The 21,998-nt window shown below is 47.6% G+C and overlaps 1 protein-coding gene and 1 long non-coding RNA gene across 4 annotated transcripts; one reads left to right on the forward strand and one right to left on the reverse strand.

The window, feature by feature from the left end:
* Positions 1–636: 636 nt before the first annotated feature.
* Positions 637–3,703, reverse strand: LOC133911530 (uncharacterized). 3 transcript variants are annotated; one of them, XR_009908661.1, is made up of 4 exons: positions 3,463–3,703; positions 2,151–3,371; positions 2,003–2,082; positions 637–1,182 (listed from the first exon to the last, which is right to left on the reverse strand). It is a non-coding gene; the product is annotated as an uncharacterized LOC133911530 (long non-coding RNA). The 3 variants fall into 3 exon arrangements; XR_009908662.1 differs by having other exon boundaries at positions 2,003–3,366; XR_009908660.1 differs by having other exon boundaries at positions 2,003–3,371.
* Positions 3,704–12,666: 8,963 nt separating this feature from the next.
* LOC133911531 (24-methylenesterol C-methyltransferase 2-like) lies at positions 12,667–14,219 on the forward strand. The gene has a single exon (XM_062353807.1). It carries the CDS (start codon positions 12,774–12,776, stop codon positions 13,878–13,880), a length of 1,107 nt encoding a protein of 368 aa, XP_062209791.1. The 5' UTR covers positions 12,667–12,773; the 3' UTR covers positions 13,881–14,219.
* The last annotated feature ends 7,779 nt before the right edge of the window (positions 14,220–21,998 follow it).

Raw genomic sequence — 21,998 nt, forward strand, 5'->3', positions numbered from 1 at the left:
GCGAACACGTTCTCGCGGCGCTTGTTGGATCAACGGCTCTTGCCGCGCCCCATGCACGTACGCTCGGGTGCCTCCCCGCAAACAGCGGCGGTGTCCGCGGGTGGACGCACGCTCCTGCCGCTACCGCCACGATGGAGCTATAGGCGCGGGTGCGTCTTTGGTTTTCGGCGCGCTGGTTTCTTCCCCTTGATTTTACCGCGGGTATGGGCTGTGGACTGACGACTAATCCGATGGTTGGACTGGACGAGCCGTTTCGCTTCGCCGTCTTCACGTGTGCGTGGCGTATCTCGTAAGCATGCTGCTGCGCCATGGCAAGGCTGGCTTGGATGTGCCTCGGCGCGCGTCATCTCGTCAGGGAGTGCATGCGCGTGTGTCGGGTTCGTCCCTTCGGCCGTTCGGGCATCTGCCTGCGTCGGCCCGCCCGTGCTTCACTGCTCGGCCATTGTGGTATGTGGATGAGCCAGCCATATGGGCAGCATGGGTCCCTCAGTTCGGAGCACGAGCCACACGAGCCACATGCCGCGCGCAAGGTGGGTGCTGTTTCCGTAATTGACTGACATTTACCAATCAAGACCAAATGCACACGACAAAATCGAAATTTTGAGCAAACAATCGATCAAGTACAGCCGGTTTTGAACAGCTCAACTTGTTCTCTAGAGGATAACGATCTGTTCTGACATTGTTTACTACCAGAGCTTTCGAAATACCAGTATAGATTGTGGTCGACATCCAACTCAAGAGCTCAATACAGGTACCAAGCATTTTTTTTTGAACGAAATACAAGCACCAAGCTTCACAATCGCACGGTACCATTCGTTCAAAAGCAGCACACATCAAAGATAATGTCGCCATTCATCAGAGTTCCTATCATCGGTGTTGCTTGGCCCACGTCACTTTTCACCAATGTCCTGCACCTGCACTAGAATGGATTCCAAGACTCGATAGTCATACACTCATACAAAGGTGCTGAAAGCTGCTCTGCTATGTCTCCGAGGTAGCTAGGAAGCCTACATAGATACCGACATCTGAACACCTCAAAAGTCTCTGGAAGCGCTTCTAGTCTGAACGTGGATTCTGCTGGGCTTTCTGCAGCCAACTCATTGCCTACACAAGAATTCAACCTCAAACTGTCCTATAAGAATCTCCTCCAGCCTTTCCTTTTATATTGTAGATAATTCGATGCTGCAAAAGAATACAACATCTTAGTACTATGGACTTAACAGCACTTCACCAAATACAGCATCTCATCTCATAAATAAATAAACAAACGAGCACATTGGTTATTTGATGCACAATACAACTTTGCGTGCACATAACAATGGCGAAAACCAGCATACCATGCACGCTACCATACAAGTAACGGATTCAGAAAACAGAGGTCTGACTGCAAAAGCCTGGCCAAGAGACCGGAATGCAAACCATATGCTAAACATGCAGCAGATACAGTTTTTCTAAGAAAAAGTTTGAGCTGATACTTTAACGCCTGCAGCAACCAACATATTACACAGGAAGACATGTATGCTGAATCAACAGGCACAACAGGCTAAGGCCATCATCAGGCGGTTCACATGAATTAATATGAGATATAAGAAGAGTTTAGCAAATAAAAGAGCTGCCACTTCATGATCAAAATGAATGACAGATGCAACTTGCCATGTAGTCATAAACTGTCGCTAAGTTCAAAACCGTAATCATCAGGCAAACACGCCACAATATGCTACCATGACATCACGCAACCAAAGCGTCAAAGAATCATCATGCAACAGTTCCCAATTTAATGAATGATACGCAACTATCCTGAGTATTTCTCGAAAAAAGAATCACCATGCACCGGAAATTGCCGTCAAACAAATGAAAACATGGCATATATTACTTAAGAGGATACACTACATAGTTTCAACTTACAATGACGTGCCACAAGATTCAGTCAAACAACCCTATCTCGCCTGATGCAAACAAAAACGATAAGCATGAAAGTCTGTCCTGAAAGAACAAAGCTTACCGGTACCCAAAATACAATTTGTTACTGTGAAGCTCCGGTCAAGTCAGACTAGGTGGTGATGTCATATAGTTTTAGGAAACCTGGAAAGTGATGATTTAGACATACATCGTGGAGAAATAACCATAACAGGAAAAGACACCTTAACCACCTTTGAGAAATGGATCTTCAGTTCCCTTTCTGTAACTTAATTTGACAGACCAGTTACAACAAATAATGCAGAAAATTACAGGATAAGAATATCAAGCACAAAATAAAGTGGAGGCCAAATATCCACGCCTTCTGTGATTTCCAGATCATGATCAAGAACGTGGTGTTGGTCATGACGAAGGAAATCATGGCTGGGCATGACCACAACCGCTAATTCTATAAGGAGACTGTGAGTTTGATCCAGGAAAAGAATATAGTACGGAGCTGATAAATTAGGAGCGCCAGAATGAATAAAATGTCAAATGATAAATGATACGATGCTTCAGACGAGCACAATTTTCTGATATGACAAACTGCAACTCATGATGGAAGAACAAAAACAGATGCAGGCAGAAACACGTGGTCCTGCTCTATACATATGCATTTTCGCTGTCATATAAAACCTTGTCTCAAAAGAAAATATAAATTATCTCAAACAAGAAAGAATACACATACAGCTAAAGCTAGATATCTAACCCCAGCGAATCCAAGCTCTAACTTGAATGTTATTCCTTGTGAACTGGTCAACAATAAGCAGTAGTGCAATACAACTAAGCACCGGTTACCTAAATTCTCAAGGTGAGTAGTGAATTCTCGAGCATTTTCCAATGCCGGTGATTCTTGATGAAACAAATCAATTAAACTAGTTGGCACAACATGATTAACAGGGAGTTAGTGGCTTGCTATTGTTACTTGCATCATACTTGTGCTTCGCAAGCAACGAAAATGACATACACCTTTATACATTGTGTACCGATTTGGTCAAGAATATGTCATCTTTTTTTACACCGAAGAAGATAAATTTAACTTGTTATCTCTTGAATAAGCAGAATAGCTCACTAAGCCATGCACATCCTTTTATTTTCATTAGCTACTCAGCTAAAGCGCTTATTCAATACCCAATTTCATACAGCAAAACACATCAATGGTAAACTGTCCCCAAATCTCTACTGCAGGAGTGTAAGACAACTAATGATGACAGGCAAGTTAAAACCAAATACACAATCACATTAATTAGTCTGCAAAATTTGGATGACGCAAAAAATCTAATCTCCAATTAAAAAAAAAATCAATCTTCAGTATTTACTACGATGATGAAACAGATCAGGCTCTACTCGCCCGTCTCGTACAAAAGACGCAAAACGCATCCTCACAATGTGCCAGGAGACTATTGTTCTCTGCGCTGTCCGAAAAAAATCAACAGATAAGATTAGAAGAAGCACTTGTCAATTGCAATGACCCAAAGAGTAAGGAGGAACTAGGGTTTTACGTACAACAAGTCGAGTCCGCCTTCACGTAAGCACGAAGATAAGAATCGACGCCTGAGCACCGGAAAGCAAAGAAGTATGGAACGGTTGAAGCGGAGAACGCCAGAACGATGGGAAACGAATCGCGGTGCCACCGGAGAAGAAGGTTGCGGCGGCGCCGCGGCGGCGGTGAGTTGCTCGTGCCAAGAAGAGATGGACCACTGGGCCGAGCAGAAGAGAGATGGACCACTGGGCCACGCGAGAGAGCGAAAAGGACAGTGTTTCGCATGCTATGGCGCGTGATGGCCCGTGGGCCGGGGCACATTACGGAAAGGCTCGTAGTGGGGGCAAGCGGGCGCGTCACCGTCGGCACTCGGCAGCCAGTCAGCCACCGGTCGGCGGCCGCTCGGTCTGCCATGTGCTGCGGCGTGCCGTGCACCGGCGTGGTCGCTGCTTTTCTGGGATCACGCGCGCGAGGGCGGGCAACGAGGCATACGGCCACAGGACGCAGTGCAATGCCACCGTGATCTTTTCGCTGGGTTCATGGCTCTTGTCGGATTGTTATATGGGCGTGCCGCGTGCGTGAGCCGTCCTGGCATGCCGCCATACCGGGAGAGTGCGTGCGGGTGCGGCCTTGTACTAGATGTGAGTGGATTCGTGGGCTGTAAGCCTGTAACTTGCGTGATGATCTCTGAAGGTGCAAATAGAAAAACTACAGCGCCAAAAAAGTATATGAAAAATGAGGCAGCTCCTTTATTTTCAAAGCTTGCCTTGAACTGAAATGTTGGAGTCTCAAAGAGCCAAATCCATCTTGTTCTATCATGGACTTTCGGTAGGGAACTCTTTTGCTAGCACGTAAGGTCCCTGCCATTACACCACCCAGTCTTCTCTAGTAAAGCGCTTTTGCTTAGCTTTGCCCATTTCGGCAATGGGTTTTCGACACTTCAATAAAACAGCGTCGCGCAAAGCAACTTTCAGGAAAGGGACGAAATAAAGATGGGGAAAAGTAGTGGGGCTTGATCTCCACCCGAAAGAAGTCCGTGGGCCGACGTTGTCTTAAGTTTTCAAATACTCCGTGATATCAAATCGACCCTCAAAAAGTTCCGCTTGATTTTTTCCCTGACGTCGCGAAGGAGAACAAATACCCTCTACACCTGTTAGATCATCATCTACCTGTGATTTAGATCGTAATCCAATAGTAAAAGAGGCCTCTGTTGGTGTTGAGCTCTAAGGTAACCGAATCTGAGATTTAGGGTGGCATGCATGGCACTCACCCACGCGCCGTGATCGGTAACGTAACCGATTATTATGGGGCCGTTCCCGTGCCGCACATATACATAAAGGGGAACCAGCACCTCACAGAACCACCGTTCCCGTGAGGTTTAGCCTCGCCCCGCACATCTACAATCACACCGATCCTGTGCATTGCAACGAGCGAAGGCCGCCGCCGCCGATGTTCACAACACTGCACCGTCGTTGTCTTCAGCTCTGATCTACACTGCACGTCGTCAACTGAACAGAACCACGTCGTGGCTCTACACCGGTGGATCTACAAGCCATAATGGCATCTTCTGGTTCGTGTTAGTAATCATGCCTCCGCTCTAATGTGTGTTCAACGGTTAGGGCTAGCAATCGTGTTGTCCAGATCAAGTTTGTAGTTCACAGCCTCAATTATAGGTTCTCTCCCATGAAAATTGCATCCGTGTTTGTTTAAAGCCATTGCATCCGTGGTCAAGGTGATAATTTGCGGCTCAAGCTAATCTTGGTTCTGAGCATTTTTCTTCTTCTCGTGGTACACCGTAAAATTTGATCTTGTCACTTGTGTCTTTTCTTTCAACTGCAAAAGTAAAGTGCCTCAAAGAAGCACCTGGTCCTCGCAGGAACATTGGAGAAAGAGAAATAATCCATAATTCTCGATAAGATTTTTCACCACCAAAATGCCAAAGTTAGCGATCCAGTGATCCAGTCTATTTTGCTTTGAACTATTTAGCCCTTGTTCAAAAAGTGGGGATCAAACTATTTAGCATGGAATTACTAGAAAGTTCTAGTTTTCTAAACATGTCTAACATGGCATCATCTCCGTCCCGTTGAAGAGTAGGTATCATTTGAGCCATCACGATGTCTATTGGATCGCAGTGGCATCAAGCCCTTGACCTGGTGGTATGGACGTTTAGCAGATCTGTGCCTTGGTTCTTTAGGTGCTATGGCAACAAATTGCTAAAGTTGGTAGAGCGGTGGTGACAATCTGGATAGATAGAACCCCTTCTAGTAGCAAAACTACATTAGGATTTTTGTATGGAAATGGCTTTGGCCAAGGGCGAGCATCACGTCTAAATGGACTCTAATTTGTTGTCCATCTCTTTCTTAATTGAGCATTTCCTTTTAAGCTTGCCGGTGCCGGTCTGTTATACGCGGCTGTGCTGTGCTGTAATCAGCCTCTTTTACCCCTTTATTAATGCAATACACGCAGCCCTCATACATGTTAGAGAAAAAGAGCTTCAGACATAATTTAGTTTAGAAAAAGAAGACTTTTACAGTACACCTAAATAAATGTATACTGTTTATTTTTTTTATCCAGTGATTTAGATTGTTCTAATGATACTCTATCGCCCACCAGTATTATAGATATTATTAAGGAGTATCATGGGTATCATAGGTGTAAGATTGGAAATAAAAAAACTATAACAAACTTATAAATTATATGTTTAACTAAGGAAGGTCAAATATTAGTTTATTCTTCAGATAAATTTTTACTTGTTCTGTTCATTTCATTTATTATGGTTTCCACATTCCGTCGGCCGGTTAATGATAGGTGACGGTGATCCGAACAGTTAGCCAATAACGTAATTACTCTAAGGGTATCAAGATAATTACAATAATACCTACTCAAATAGATAATTGGATCACAACAATAATACTATTAACTATTTAGTATCATAATGTACTGTAAAGATTCTCCAGAAAAAAGAAATGGATTCGGCTCTTTGGAGGTTTCATCCAAGCTAGACATTGGAGCAAGCACGTTTGGCTGGGTTCCTGCAACCCCTGCTAGCTACGAGCTGGAGCTCGGCTAGACGGCCCCAAAATCTCTCTAGATGAAGATCGATTAAGTCAGCTTGATACTAATTAACACTTATCGAAATGTACTAGCGCTAATCAGAAAAATGCTATTATCTTTTCACCTATTGCATAACATCGCCTACGCTTGTGTGCATCACCTTACGCAACCAGCCAATTTGCAACCTCTCACCCCAGGGTAAAATCCAAAATAGACAACAAGCATCATCGCATTTGCTAAAATATATAATATATCGGTGTATTTACAAATCTAGCATATGTATTCGACACTTTAAACACCAAAACATCGATTCTGGTACCTGATGCACCTAAAACTCATGTATTCGGCACCTGAGGTATGAATACGATGAACAATGTCGTATTCGGCACCTCAGGTACTGAATACAGGCCGACCCTGCTTCGTCCCTCACGTCACGTCTTGTCGTTTGTCATTTTGAGGCTAAATAGAATACAATAGAACAACTGTTTCATTAGGACACAAGCAATAAATAATGAAATGAACTTGATGAGTGAATGTGTGTCATTTCGTATCATCTTTCTGCATAGAGTGCAATACCTACTGGTAATAGTATAGCCGAATAGAGTGCAATAGCACAATTTAGTTTTGTCAGGGCATAAGTGAATAAATAAAGAAAGAAACTGGATAAGTGAGTGTGTGTAAATTTGGTTCAACGTAATTTTATCAATATTTATTATTCATTTAATGTATTTATGTAGGTAACTTTTAGGGAAGTAACATCAGGAGGATACAAAATCTAATTTGTTGTATAATAATAGTTATGAAGTAAGATTATCATATAACCAGGTATATAGGTTACATACGCTGATAAACAATACATGATGTATGAGATTTTTCGTCACTGCATGAATGGACACTAACCATAAAGACATGACGACGACAAACGTTGGTATATACGGTGCGCCTAAAGATTAACTTAATAGCGTGCCACTGCTAAACCAAACATGCATTAGGGAATGAAAATAGACCGGTTATAATAGATGCTCTCTATTGAGTGCACCTAGAATATTTGCCCTTTCGTAAGGCATCGGGCCCCTCCGCTCTAGCGCGACAGGCCCTCTTCCGCTTACTTTTCCTCTCTGCTTCGCGTGTCTCAGCCACAGTATGCTCCTTCACTATCTTCCTCATACGCTCCTCCTCCTAATGCTTGAGCCGTAGTTCCTCCTGTTGTTGCTCATACTCTTGGCGTTCGTACGCTTCCCTCCTTCACCACATGCTCATATCGACCCACCACTTCTGGTGTGTATTTTGCTCTATATCCAACCATTCCATGAAGTCATAGGTAGTGGAGGAGACTGGATAAATAAAATAAGATGGTAGATTAATAAGACAATACATGAAATCGTACGAAAAGTGTCACATTAATGATATACGTCGCTGTCGGTGTATTTAGAACCAGGGGTCCCTAAGTCCCGAGGCCAAACCGGCCGCCCACCACATATCACCACCCTGCAAGGTAAAAGCAGAGACTCGGGAGAGGGTGCTCGGGGCTGCACGTGGCAGCCCGCGAGGACTCGGTGCCCCGAAGGTCTCACTCAAGTACTCGGGAGAGGGTGCTCGGGGCTGCGCGTGGCAGCCCCCGAGGACTCGGTGCCCCGAAGGTCCCTCTAAAGTGCTCGGGAGAGGGTGCTCGGGGCTGCACGTGGCAGCCCGCGAGGACTCGGTGCCCCGAAGGTCTCACTCAAGTACTCGGGAGAGGGTGCTCGGGGCTGCACGTGGCAGCCCGCGAGGACTCGGTGCCCCGAAGGTCTCACTCAAGTACTCGGGAGAGGGTGCTCGGGGCTGCGCGTGGCAGCCCCCGAGGACTCGGTGCCCCGAAGGTCCCTCTAAAGTGCTCGGGAGAGGGTGCTCGGGGCTGCACGTGGCAGCCCGCGAGGACTCGGTGCCCCGAAGGTCTCACTGAAGTCCTCGGGAGAGAGTGCTCGGGGCTGCACGTGGCAGCCCCCGAGGACCCGGTGCCCCGAAGGTCCCCCCAAGATGCTCGGGAGATAGTGCTCGGGGCTGCACGTGGCAGCCCCCGGGGACTCGGTCCCCAGAAGGTTCGCGCAAGATCGTTCAAAGACTCAAAGGGCCCCGTCGCCAGAGTGTCATCCAGTCAAGGGCCCGATGCCGCATTTAATAGGCGCGCGTGGCCTGGCATTCTGACATCCTGACATTCTCGGCTGCCCACGCCCCAGTGTCAGACCCGGCCATGCCCAGGCTGGGGGGCGTGGGTTCATTAAATGCACGGGTCCCGTCCCGTTTCCACTTGCGCACCTCGGGATAACGTTACCAGAATCGAAGCACTCGGCCTGCCACCCTGCCCTGGCAGGAGAACAAGACAGAGTGGGCGCACCGGGCACCTCTGAGGCTGTCCGGTGGGCCTTTCTTTTATGGCACCCCGATGCTTCCACAGCGGCTAGTGGTCGAATGCGCGCCGCCTTCCTCCACCGCCCCTGTCACTTCGCCAAAATGAGATGATTAGGCCTTTCTCCGTGGCACCTGGGCATTGGCATCCCCTCTTTCCCATTCAGGATATGTCGAGGTCGGCGCATCTATAAAAGGAAAGGAAGGAGGACGCTAGAGAGAGACGAACGACGGATAGACGAAGACAGAAAAAGAGAACAAGGAAAGAACAGCCCCGATCGCAAGACGATCAAGAGACCAGCTAGCTAGAACATAAGAGCCTTCGACTCTTTTGTAAAAGAGTTCTCCTTCGAGAACCAGAGATAACACTCACACAGGAGTAGGGTGTTACGCCTCCGCGCGGCCCGAACCTGTCCAAAAACCCGGCGTCCCCGCAAGCCATCGCATTTATTTCCTTTTCCGCTCATTTCCCGTGCAAACTTTTCTAGGATCATCCCCCCGGCCGAATCTCTAAAAAGGGGTCTCTCGGGATCCCTGCGACAGGAGTTCACCCTCCGACAGTCGCTATATCGGTGGTACTTGTACGGTTCACGTCGAGGCTTATCGTACTGATAGTTGACACATATGAAGAAGCGTAGGCTATAGGTGTAGGAGATGTCCAGGGACCTGCAAAGCCTACAAGAATCGTCACATAAAGCACATCGGCGGTTTGATCCCCCGCATTGCAGTTGAGAGAGCTGAGAAAGGACTGGTATATTCATATATGAGGGTGCGGTTATTTATGGTGGCTGGGGGCTAGTGCATGGGCTTGGCTGGGGATTGGAGCATAGGATTCTCTGTAAAAGCTGAAAAAGTTATGGCATTAATGTTTGATAAAGATTTCCTATGAAAGGTGTTGTTTAGTGTGGTCATTTCATTCTGCAAAAGTTCAACAATAAGTTATTATTGCCTTTGCATGGAGGTATAGAATCTTATGAAAGCATTCCTTGTGAAAGCTGTTTATTTTAAGTAGGTGTAAAAGTAATATCTTAACAGCAATCCTCAGTGCACCCTTGTATTTTCTCGTCAAGAAAGTGACGTCTATGCTAATCACGAGCTGACAATGCTTGAAGGTCTCCACGCATTAAGGAAAGCACCAAAACACACACTACATGACAGGCTTCATGACACCACTATCGTTGTCCATCATGCCACTAGATGAAATGAACCACTTAGTCCCGAGGTCAAAATATGAAATTGCATCCAAGATCCTGGGTACCATCGCATATGCCTTCTTCCAATCTCCCCATAGTAATGTCATGGAATGTTGCTTCGCCCTGTATGTCTTGTCATACAACATGCGATAATGTTAAACCGAACTATAGACTCAATTAGAGATGTCACAGTCATGTCCGGGTCTGCCCAAATGATGTGGGCGATGCGCCGACCAAGGTACCTCACCATGCACTAGGAGTGCACTTGTTCAGGCCTCGCTGACCCGCAAGTGTGAGGTTGTCAAACATTTGTGACCTTTCATCGTCGTCTGTCGATTGAAATAAGGAGGACCCATACACCCTATCCACAACCTCTCTGGCATTTGATAGTGTAACTCTTCTTCGCATAAGAATGAACCACATCGTACGACCTGTGATGCTACACTAAGTAGTCCCTAAACCAAAACTTTACTTTCTCAAAACTATCAAATATCATCCTCTTCTTAATCAACTCCTTCTCACTGTCTCCTTCCTCCTCCGTAGATATTAAACCATTATCACAAAAAGCATTCTTGGTCAATGAAATGTCCACGTAGCACGACACCTTGGGCGCATCCACATGTACAACCTTCAGTGTCTTTATCTCCTGCTCCGTGTAAATTCCATCACACCAAGCCTCCTCCTCATCCTTGCTAGCTTCTCCTTCCACCTCAGCACTCACGTGTTGTTCCTCAACACCAGACATATGTTCCACTTTTTCTACCTCGTCATCTTCGTCTTCATCCTCACTATCCAATGAAAAGATTGGTGTATCCTCGGTATTTCCTCGGGCCTCCGCATCATAAAAAAAACCATCGCCGAAGTCATTACATACCACAGCCAAATCAAAGTTATTGCAACCGCCGGCAGCTACCTCCTGAACAGAGGCACGAGATACCTCCAAAACAGTAACATCAGTGAGTTCGGAGACAACGGTAACCTCTGGGATAATGGCGGTAATTTTCTAAATCAAATGCTCAACAGGCTCCACTTCCTGACTAATATTGCCCGACACATCTTGAACCGATAACATCGAGTTTCCTCTGATACCCACATCAACCACCAACTGTGCAAAACAAACTTACGAACCATTCACACAATCCTTGTATAGCTTCCAATCATTCTCTGACGCCAACTCCACAACAACATAGTAAGCCCTACCACCCCGGCTGGCATCAAACCTTCCACATATAGTTACACTACATATATCCATATCAACATTCATAACTGATCTAACTCGAGCAACAATTTCATCAAAGCAAAAAGGGTTCCAAAATTTCAACACTTGCTTTCTCATCTTATCAAACTCCCCATTTGCATTAACCGTGCCACCACAAAACATACGAACAATACGGTTCATCTACACAAATCATCCAAACATTACAGATATACAAAAATATCATCGCTATAACACAGGAAAATCCTACACATATTATCTAATTCAATCCCTATATCTCATCATTTCATCACGACAATTCAAAAATACTCATATATATAGAAGAATATGCATTACTAATATACACTAAGCACAACCATATATGATTTAATTTCCTACGCTCAAATGATTGCATGCAACAAATTTCACACGATATACATGCGTAATTATACATATATAGCACAATATATGACCTCCGATCTAACTCGAAACATACAAATTTCATATATTAACATCAACATAATCTTAAACCCTAACTACCCTAGAACTACGAATGAAAGCCACAAACCCAAAAAAAATCTTGGAGAGAATATATGAGCTACCTTCCTATGACACGTTCTCAAGAAATCCCTTTTGAATCGAATCTGACTGGTGGAGAAATGGGGGTCGAAGCCGCCGCCAGAGAGGAAAGCGTTGCCTGTGCTCGTGCGTGGCTAGAGGAGGAAGAGGAACTGCGGGAGAGAGAGGTCAGGACGACCCCCTGTATGCAACTGAGTCACGCTAAAAGGATTAGCGTGACAGATGATCCTGTCAACCCCTATTGATGCGACTCAGATCTGCTACATCGACGACGCGTGGCACGACGCTAGGGAGACTACCGGCGTGGCTCCTTGGTCACGTCAATGAGATTGACGACGCTAACGAGATTGACGTGATCAAAGATGAGAATCACGCCAAAAAATCTGACGTGATTAAAAGTCTAATTTCTAAAATTTTAAATTCTCACGTACTGTTATTTAAATATTAACTTAAAATAGACTAATTTTTTTCACACGGCACCCCGCACACATGACTGTACTCAGGCTGTGCGTGCCAACCGGCCTCTCCTCCGTTATCCCCGTCCGTGCCGCCGCGCCCCACGTCGTGCCCCCTGCCTCGTGCCAAGAACAACCTGGTCTCGGCTCCGCTGGACGGGTGCCTGGAGCCCACCACCCCGCCTCCACCTCCCACGCGCAGGCGCACGGCCACGGCACGGCGCGCCCCCAGCGCGGCCAGAGGCATCGGTCCCGCGCCAGCCGTCCGATCAGATGCCGTGCGGCGCGAGCCAGCCGCAACGCCGACACGCGCTCCCCCCAAAATTCCCTCCTCCCCACGCGCTCGCTTGCTTATATCCCTAAGCCCACCCAAATCCCCCGGTCTCCTGTTCATTTCTCCCCCTCCTCCTCCCCTCCCCCTCGCCGCTCGTCAGGAGTGAGTTAGAAGAGGGAGGCCCTCGTGTGCGGGCAGGATGGAGGCGGCGACGATGGCGTGGACGGCCGCGGTGGCGGGGGTGGGGCTGGTGTACTGGTTCGTGTGGGTGATGGGCTCGGCGGAGGTGAAGGGCAAGCGGGCGGTGGATCTCAAGATGGGATCCATCACGAACGACAAGGTGAAGGACAAGTATACGCAGTACTGGTCCTTCTTCCGCCGTCCCAAGGAGACGGCCACCACCGCGGCCTCGGCGGAGAAGGTGCCCGCCTTCGTCGACACCTTCTACAACCTCGTCACCGACATCTACGAGTGGGGCTGGGGCCAGTCCTTCCACTTCTCCCCCTCCCTCCCCGGCCGCTCCCACCGCGACGCCACGCGCGTCCACGAGGAGCGCGTCGCTGACCTTCTCGGTGCCAAGCCGGGCCACCGCCTCCTCGACGTCGGCTGCGGCGTCGGCGGGCCCATGCGCGCTATCGCCGCCCACTCTGGTTCCAACGTTGTCGGCATCACCATCAACGAGTACCAGGTCAACCGTGCCCGCTCGCACAACCGCAAGGCCGGCCTTGATTCCCGCTGCGAGGTCGTCTGCGGTAACTTCCTATCCATGCCCTTCCCCGACGCCTCCTTCGAGGGCGCCTACTCCATCGAGGCCACCTGCCACGCGCCCAGGCTGCAGGACGTCTATGGCGAGGTCTTCCGCGTGCTCAAGCCGGGTGGCCTCTACGTCTCCTACGAGTGGGTCACCACCTCGCTCTACAGCGCCGAGGACCCGGAGCACGTCGAGTGCATCCACGGCATCGAACGCGGCGACGCGCTCCCCGGGCTGCGCCGCCAGGACGAGATCGCGTCCATCGCCAAGGAAGTCGGCTTCGAGGTGCTCAAGGAGCACGACCTCGCGCTTCCCCCCTCGCTGCCGTGGTGGACGCGGCTCAAGATGGGGCGCCTCGCCTACTGGCGCAACTCCCTGGTCGTCCGCGTGCTCACCATGCTCCGGATAGCCCCCAAGGGCGTGGCGGAGGTGCACGAGATGCTCTTCGAGACCGCGCAGCACCTCACCCGCGGCGGCGAGACCGGCATCTTCACGCCCATGCACATGGTGGTCCTCCGCAAGCCCGCCACCGCCGCCGCCGAGGAGGCCAAATAGTTGGAGACGACGACACCATCATTTACTCACCCACCGCAAGGGGAAGAAGAAATAATCTCGCAGAGCAGCAGAGGTAAGAAGAGCAGAAGACTTGAGAACTTCCAGAGCGCCTAAATCAAATTTGATCTTTTAGAGGAGATAGGATCCATGCTTTCTTGTTCGTAGCTTTCAGTTTAATTTTTTTTGGTGGAGAATTATGGGTTGGAGAGAGACGACGTTGGGATTTAAATTTGTTTTCTCGCTTGATCGGTGGATCGATCCACCTTTCTACTATCATCATCAGCCATGTTTTGTCTGGAACAAATAGATTGGAATTGGATTCTCGAATTGTTACTGTCAGCGAGATTGTTTGGTGAGATCTGCACATGCGCGCTCCGCTCACCGTTCGCTCCATAGTTTACTCGCCCCGTTGTCGACGGTCCGTATTGCCTTGTGTCGTGCACGACGGCCGGCCAGGCGCGGTGAAAAAGGTTAGAAGCGACAAACATTCTCGCTGCTCACGTTTTCCTGGTTTTACCCGGCCACGAGCCAGATGGTCCAAACTTCTCATCGGCTTTACTCACTAGAAGCATGCTGACTGTGAGTGTGGTGTGTGTGACGATCACGAGCCGAGCCATGCCTGTCCTCTCAACTCCATGGCAGGTGGGGCCCTAAGATCGGATCTCGAATTTCTTTAACCGAGAGAGCCCGATCGATTAGTAAGGAGGAGTAAAGAATATACGGAGTGGTTTGGGGCGGGGGATGGGGACAAGCCGGGCACGTGAGCGCGTCACGGAGACCGATGCCCTCCCTCCATGTCTGCCCTGCCAGTGCCAGGCCTTCGCCTTCTCCTTTTCTTTTCTGCACCGCACCGCAGGGACGGAAAGCTGACACCTGCTCGCCCGTTGATTTCTCCGCGCCGGCGTGGGCGCGTGGCCCCCCTCACGCGCGCGCCACTAGTCCCGGCGTGGGCGAGCGAAAATATCCGTTGGAGCGTCCCAATGGCAGGTGGACCTCGCTCGTGTCAGCGGCGTGCAGGATCGGTCGCTGTCAGAGATCGACCACCACCTCTGTCGTTGCGGTGGCATGTGGTCCTTCACAGAACAAAAATGGCGTTATCAGTCGAGTTATGCTCGCACAAACTTAAGATTCTCCAAGCAGATATAGCACCATGATTAGTACACTTGACACTAGATTAAGGAAAGAGCAGGAAGCAGTGTAGGCGATCTGGATCTTAGTCCAGCCCCGTTATGGCATCCGTACCAACCAGGAGTACCAACTCTGCTGAATCGAACCCGCCTAGAGACAGGTTGCAAATGACAGTACTACTACGAGGCATTTCATCTGGCTTTTGCTAAGAAAAATTGAAGAAGTAGACACGCTGCCCAGAGGATTGAATAGCTCGTGTCGTGTGCGAGCAGCGTTGTCCATTAATTACATGAGAAATGAGATTTATATTGAAAAAGATGTTACTTAATAGAGGGATAAGACTGAAAATTTTAAATTAAAGTTACTTCAAAATTATAAAATATAGAAAAGATTAAAATGTTATTGAGCATTTATTATCGGACCTCCATCTGCCGGGTGGTGAATCACATGCCTGCCTGCCATGCCTACCCGTTGGGCTGTGATAGGCTGGTCTGGAGGCGTGGGAGCAAGTATCTGCTTGTGTGGCTGCTGGCTTCGCAATGGCTTATTATGGAGTATTTAATGATCTCCCTGGTATGGATTTGCCGTTGCTGCCCTCAGCTCAGATGCAGTACGAGTAGCACGAACCAAACCGTCCAAGCTGCTGCTCTGGATCTTGCCTGGCTAAGAGCCTAAGACCCCCTTGCTTTCTTTAATCCCCCTCCTTCCTTGCTGCGCCTGTTTGGCCTCCCAATAATTAAGTATCGCAATTAGCGATTTCAACTAGCTGGCACCCAACCATGGCAGCTTCATTGGATCGTGGGCAGATGCCGTTTCTGATCAGATGCTTACAACTGTCCATGTCTGTCTCGCGTGAGATATGAATCTCTTACATGTCTCCACGCCACTGTGTGGGCTGGGATCTGACCTAATCTCGACCATCTAAACAAGGGCATAGACTAAGTTTCTCTAATGAATCAGTGATGATCCAAGCAGTGGCTCTTCGCACATGTTACAATTGGGTTGTACCTTAAGTATTTCTCAGTGGGTATATCGTTTTCAGTCGGATATTTTCTAGGCGTATAGCTTTCGGATTGTCACCACGGTTCGTAAAATAGTTGAAAACAACTCGGTATTCGTAAATATAGGACATTTTGGTTCGCACCGTATTTAGAATCAACCAGTTTTCGAATTTGAATTAAAAAATTAAAAAAATCACAACAAATTCTAAAAATACCAGGAATAATTCTAAGACCTTATGTGATTTTTTCTAAAAATATTGTCGTTTGCATCATATTTCATGGAGAGGAAGTTTAAAAAAATACTGAAATGGGCCGTATGAACCTGATGATTTGGCTCATTATGTTAAAGAAAAACTTAACATGCAAACACATTTTTTTTTTTATGTAGGACGTATCTTAATAGGATGTTTAAAATTGGTTTGACTTTATTTAGAGTTTTATTAATTTCTTCATGATTTTTACAAAGTTCACAAGTATAAAATGAACATGTTAAGAAATAATATTGTAATTAATTTTTCATGTCTACTATTATTTTTCCTACATAAAGCACAGTATAAGTAAACTAATAAAACTGGTTTCACTAATTTTAGAGGTGTGATGGGTTAGTTATGAATTAATCTAGTTGCAACATATTTACAGAATCATGCATGTTACAATAACTATTTCATGAATTCATATATTTTTAAAAGACATAGGATCATGTAAGGAGACCAACTAAATTGGTTTCATGATATTTGGATTAGCGAAGAATTAACTATGCATTTAACTAGGTTTAGCAAATACATTTTCTCACAGAAAATATACATCTTTTTTATGAGTATAAATACTTTCATGTAGATCATGTTACAATGAAACCAACAAAATTTGTTTCACTTGATTTGAAGCTTAGATGAATTAGTATCGATTTTACAAGACCGAGCTATTTCTTGGTTTTTCTTTAAGTTGATCGGTTTCTGATAAAACCGAGCGGTCCAAGCCGCTGCTCTTTGACCGAGCTGAGCTATTTGAACTTGATCGAATTCGAGCGGTTTTCGATCGCAAACGGAATGCGGGAAATACAGTCAATTTTTGATACAATTTGATTGGTTTTCGGTTTAAATTGAGCGGTTACCCAATCGGCGATTCGATCGGTTTTTGCCTCAAATTTAAAATTTTGACCAACTAAATTTGAGAAAATTTTAAGTGGGTTTCGCGATATTTGCGAATTTTGGAAAACCGTCGCCGAACAGTTTACAAACTTTAAACGGTTTTGTGAACCCTGATCGCCACTGATTTCGACGTATCATTGGAAGATCACCTCTCCACTCACCGGATGCAGCACAAAGCTCTCCCTGTTGTTGAGAACTAAGCTTTGATTTGGATGCTAGTGGAGGTTGTTGTACTCCTATCCATCAAATGTCAAACTTCTTGTGTGTCTTACCAAAGTAATTTTTTTTAAGTGGTAAGGGTCGGCAGCGAGGCACATGTGGTGACTTCGTTAATCTTTAAGTTTCGTATCTCCAATCTTCATTAAATGCTATGTACGTTTGTGTACTGATATGAGTATGTGCGCTGAGAAACTAAGTTCAAATGTGCCTTGGTTTATATGTGATGAGTGATTGATAAATTTATCGATATGGTTTGTCGAGATTTAGATTGCTTCAGCTTGGTTTGAACATTTTAATTATAGACTAACTGGAGTTAGAGTTGGAGTTGGAGTTGGAGAAATATGTTTGCTTGTCTCATGGTGTGTAGGTGACAGCTGCAACTTGACGGTTGACAACGGGTGATCGAGGCCGTCAGAGGATGAACTTCTCAAGCGGGGATCCGGAGGGACCCCTTCGAGATTCGGCCTGGGGGATGATTCTGAATCTACCTCGTACGTGAATCAAATGAGAGTAAATCAGATGCAAGCGGGATGGATGATTGGATGCTAGAGGAAATAAATGCTAAGGGGATTTTAGATAGGTTCGGGCCGCACAGAGCGTAATACCCTACTCCTATGTATATGCTATAAATGCTCTGGGAATGCCTTTATCTCGATCTCTTGTGTTACAAGGATTTCTATCTAAGTATAGAGCTTTGGTCTACATGAGCCTCTGCTCAGCTTCATTAGCTTGTTTGCTTATCTGTTGAACTTCTTGAACTTGTCTTCTATCACTTCACTTCAACCTTCAAAGCTTCAGTCCTTGTCGTCGGAGTGCACCCCTCCTTTTATACCGTCGGGGAGGCTTGGCGTGCCCAGAAAGGATGGCACGAGTCCCAAAGCGCCATAAATGAAAAATAACCATCATGGGCTGCAGCTTGATGTTACGGGGGGTTGAAAATACACCCCCATCCGGTCCTGTCATCATAATGTCACTTTTTTGCGGGTGCACCAGGGAGGGCCCACCGGGCAGCCACTGAGCAACCCCGCGTGCCCTCCCGGTTAGAGCAGACCTGACAAAGCAGGGCGGCAGGCGATATGCCTTGAGCCCTGCGACGATATCCCAAGGCGTGCCGGATGACGCGTGATGGGACCCGCCGTATTAAATGTCCCAACGCCTCCCTGCCAGACAGTGGCAAGGACTGACAGCAGGTGTAGGGGGAGTGGTTGGAAGTGACAGGCCACGCTCCCTCTTAAATGCAGCATCGGGCCTCTCACCAATTAACACCTCACCGCTGAGCCCTTGTGGGATCCGCCGGAGAGGGACTTCTCAGGTCCTCGGGGAACTCTGGGTGCTCGAGGACTACTGTTCATAGCCCCGAGCGCCCTCTCCCGAAAATGCCTTTTCTTGGTCCTCGGGGAACTCGGGTACTCGGGGACCACTATTCATGGCCCTGAGCATCCTCTCCCAGGATTGCCTTCTCGGGTCCTCGGGGAACTCGGGTACTCGGTTACCACTGTTTAAGGCTCCGAGCGCCCTCTCCCGGAACTTGTACTTCTCGGGTCCTCGAGGAACTCAGGTACTCGGGGACCACTGTTCATAGCCCCGAGCGCCCTCTCCTGGAACTTGGTCTTCTCGGACCTCGGGGGAATAGTCCCCGAGGGAAGGCGCCACATGGCATTCTGCTGTCCTGGCCTCGGGACTCGGGGACCCCTGGTTCCCATTTCACCGACAGCAGCCCCTGGACCCATCGGCAGGCGATGGCCCAAAGACTGCGGATGGGGCCCTATTTCTTCGAGGCCGACCACAGCATCAGTGCCACGTGGCTTATCCTCAGGCGCTAGAATCTTGCTGTCTTTGCAATCTTTCCGGCCCAGGCGGGAAACTGAAAGGACGCGTGTCCTTCCGACTTCCGAGGAGTGTGATAACGAGGTGGGAGCGGCGCATGGCAACCGCGCGGATCGAGGGTAGTGCGCCTGGCAACCGCACGGATCGAGGGAGATGCGCCTGGCAACCGCGCCGATCGACGGGAATGTGCTTTGCAGAATGAGCCGAGGAATGCGCCGTTTGAAATCCCCAGGATATAAAAAGGAGAGGGGGAACGAACCGTTGCCCCCCACGCCATTCTTGCGATCGCCACCTCCTGTCTTCTTCTTCTTCCTTGCGCACCGAGAGTTCTCGCCCCCTTCAGCCTGCAACGCTCCTTTCTTCTCAACTCTTTCAGCACATTCCCCACCCCCACAGAATGTCGAGGGCAGGAAGCGGTCGCCGGGACATGTCGAGCTCCGACAGCGTCCTGTCGAAGTCCCGCATCATGAACGAGGAGGGGGCAGAGAAGGTCCACAAGCTGATGGTGCCCACTGGCCAGCAGGAGGCATCGGTGGTGACGCCGGTGAACTTTCCGCCCTTCACGCGCCGGCTGGTGCGGATCATGATCTTCATGTCCTTCGTCGCCACCGGACTGGTGCCACCATTATCGACGTTCTTCCTCCAAGTGCTAGACGATCACGCACTCCAATTGACACCTCACCGCGGGGTTGCTCGGTGGAGGTGGTTGGAAGTGACAGGCCACGCTCTTTCTTAAATGCAGGATCGGACCTCTCACTAATTGACACTTCTCAGCTCCTCGGGGAACTCTGGGTGCTCGGGGACTACTGTTTATAGCCCCAAGCGCCCTCTCCCGGATATGCCTTTTCTCCTCGGGGAACTCGGGTACTCGGGGACCACTGTTCATGGCCCTGAGCATCCTCTCCCAGGATTGCCTTTTCGGGTCCTCGGGGAACTCAGGTACTCGGGGATCACTGTTCAAGGCCCCAAGCACCCTCTCCCGGAACTTGTACTTCTCGGGTCCTCGGGGAACTCGGGTACTCGGGGACCATTGTTCATGGCTCCGAGCGCTCTCTCCAGTAACTTGGTCTTCTCGGGCCTCAGAGGAATAGTCCCCGAGGGAATGTGTCACATGGCATTCTGCTGTCCTGGCCTCGGAACTCAGGGACCCCTGGTTCCCATGTCACCGATAGAGGCTAAGCGGGTGTTTGGTGCCAAACGATCAAGGAGGCTGGGTGGAGTCAAGGGTGATCCTAGCTATACACGTGGAGGTAGAGCAAAGCATGATATGGGGGATGAAGATGATGTGTTGACAAAATCAAGAGAAAGAGATATCGGTGCAAGCGAAAAGGCCGCCTGAGGGACGTGAGCAGGAGAGACTTGTTGGTGGTTAGGATCGGAAGATGGAGTATACGTGTCGATATTAGAGCGCTTGCTTAAGGTGTAAGTAAGTGGTGAGTCGCGCTTTAAGAAGCGTGCAGAGTGTTTCACGGTTAGGCCTCAAAACCATGGGAGGATTAGAGGAGTATGTGGCACCATCGTGAAGTTTGTGTCGAGGTGAAGCTAAGTCGTGAAGGTGCTGCATCCGTTCAATGGACAGAGCAAGTAATGCCCTCAGCGGAAGGTAGGTGTATACTACAAGAGATGAATATTTTGGTAACAAGTTAGGAAACTTAGGGGTAAAAGTTTCCTAGGCTTATAAATAGAGGAGTAGGGCTATGAGAAAGAATGAACTAGCCACTTGAATCTCTTGTGCCACCTATTTAAGAGTCTAATGCTAGGGTTTTAGAGGAGAGTAAGATGAGTGCTTAGCCTATGTAATAAGTGAGAGTTTTTAAGGGAAAAATCTTTATAATCCGTCTAAAATAGGACTGACCTTTTTGAGTAATGAATATTATGTTTTTGAATATGCTTGAATTCCCCTCCTTCTAGTCTCTCTCTATTGGTTCCATTACAAGTTTGCAAGTTTTCCTTTTTCGATTGTGATTTTCTTATTGATTTTTGTTTTTGTCTTTGAGCTGTAATTTTTCAACATTAGGAAGTTGTTATTATTGTAGCTAGAGGCATAAACGTTCATATACTCATGTATTTGAGAGGATCTTGAATCACCTTGCCTCTGTTACTTGGAGAGTTTCTTCTTTCCATAACTTTCTTTTTGCTTTGTTACTCATTCAAGTTTCAAGCTCTTGTGCACAAAGACACACGAAATGCTCTTGAATAAAGTCTATGGTTCATAATCCATCTGTGGAGTCATGTTGCCTTGGAACTTTCTTTCTCGCTTTGTCTCTCTATAGTTTATGGTTCCGTTTGTGCATTTTTTAGGAGTATTGGGTGAACAAGGAATAGGCCATCTATTTTCAGAAAAGTTTGTAAGGCACCTATTCAACCCCTCTGGCCGTCTATCTCGGTCCTACAATTGGTATCAGAGCCGGTTTGATCTCTTGTTGACCATAACCGGTTTTGTGATATGTAGACGACATAGAGAGAAGTGGGAAGATTTCTTTGTTCAATAATCGAGATTTTTTATTTTGGAGGGTGTGCATGGAGGCTTGTCTTCTAAGCTAAGGAAGTGCAATATAGGAAATAGTTGATTCCAACTAAGCAGTCATTGCTACTCGCAAGACTTAGGTTTAAATTGAACAGTATGAGACCAACAATAAGGTTAAAAATATTTTGTTCACAAGCATGAGTCGAAACGAGTTTGATAGGGTCCAGCACCTCCGTACTACCCGAGAGATCTGGACTACTCTGAGTGTCTTTCATTAAGGTATTAATCAGATTAAGGCTAGACGTCAAAGCACATATAACCAAGAATA

This window comes from Phragmites australis, chromosome 3 (assembly GCF_958298935.1).
Source record: "Phragmites australis chromosome 3, lpPhrAust1.1, whole genome shotgun sequence".
Lineage (NCBI taxonomy): Eukaryota > Viridiplantae > Streptophyta > Magnoliopsida > Poales > Poaceae > Phragmites > Phragmites australis.

Coding starts and splice junctions, on each gene's coding strand:
- LOC133911531 (XM_062353807.1), top strand. CDS start 12,774: ATGGAGGCGGCGACGATGGCGTGGACGGCCGCGGTGGCGGGGGTGGGG.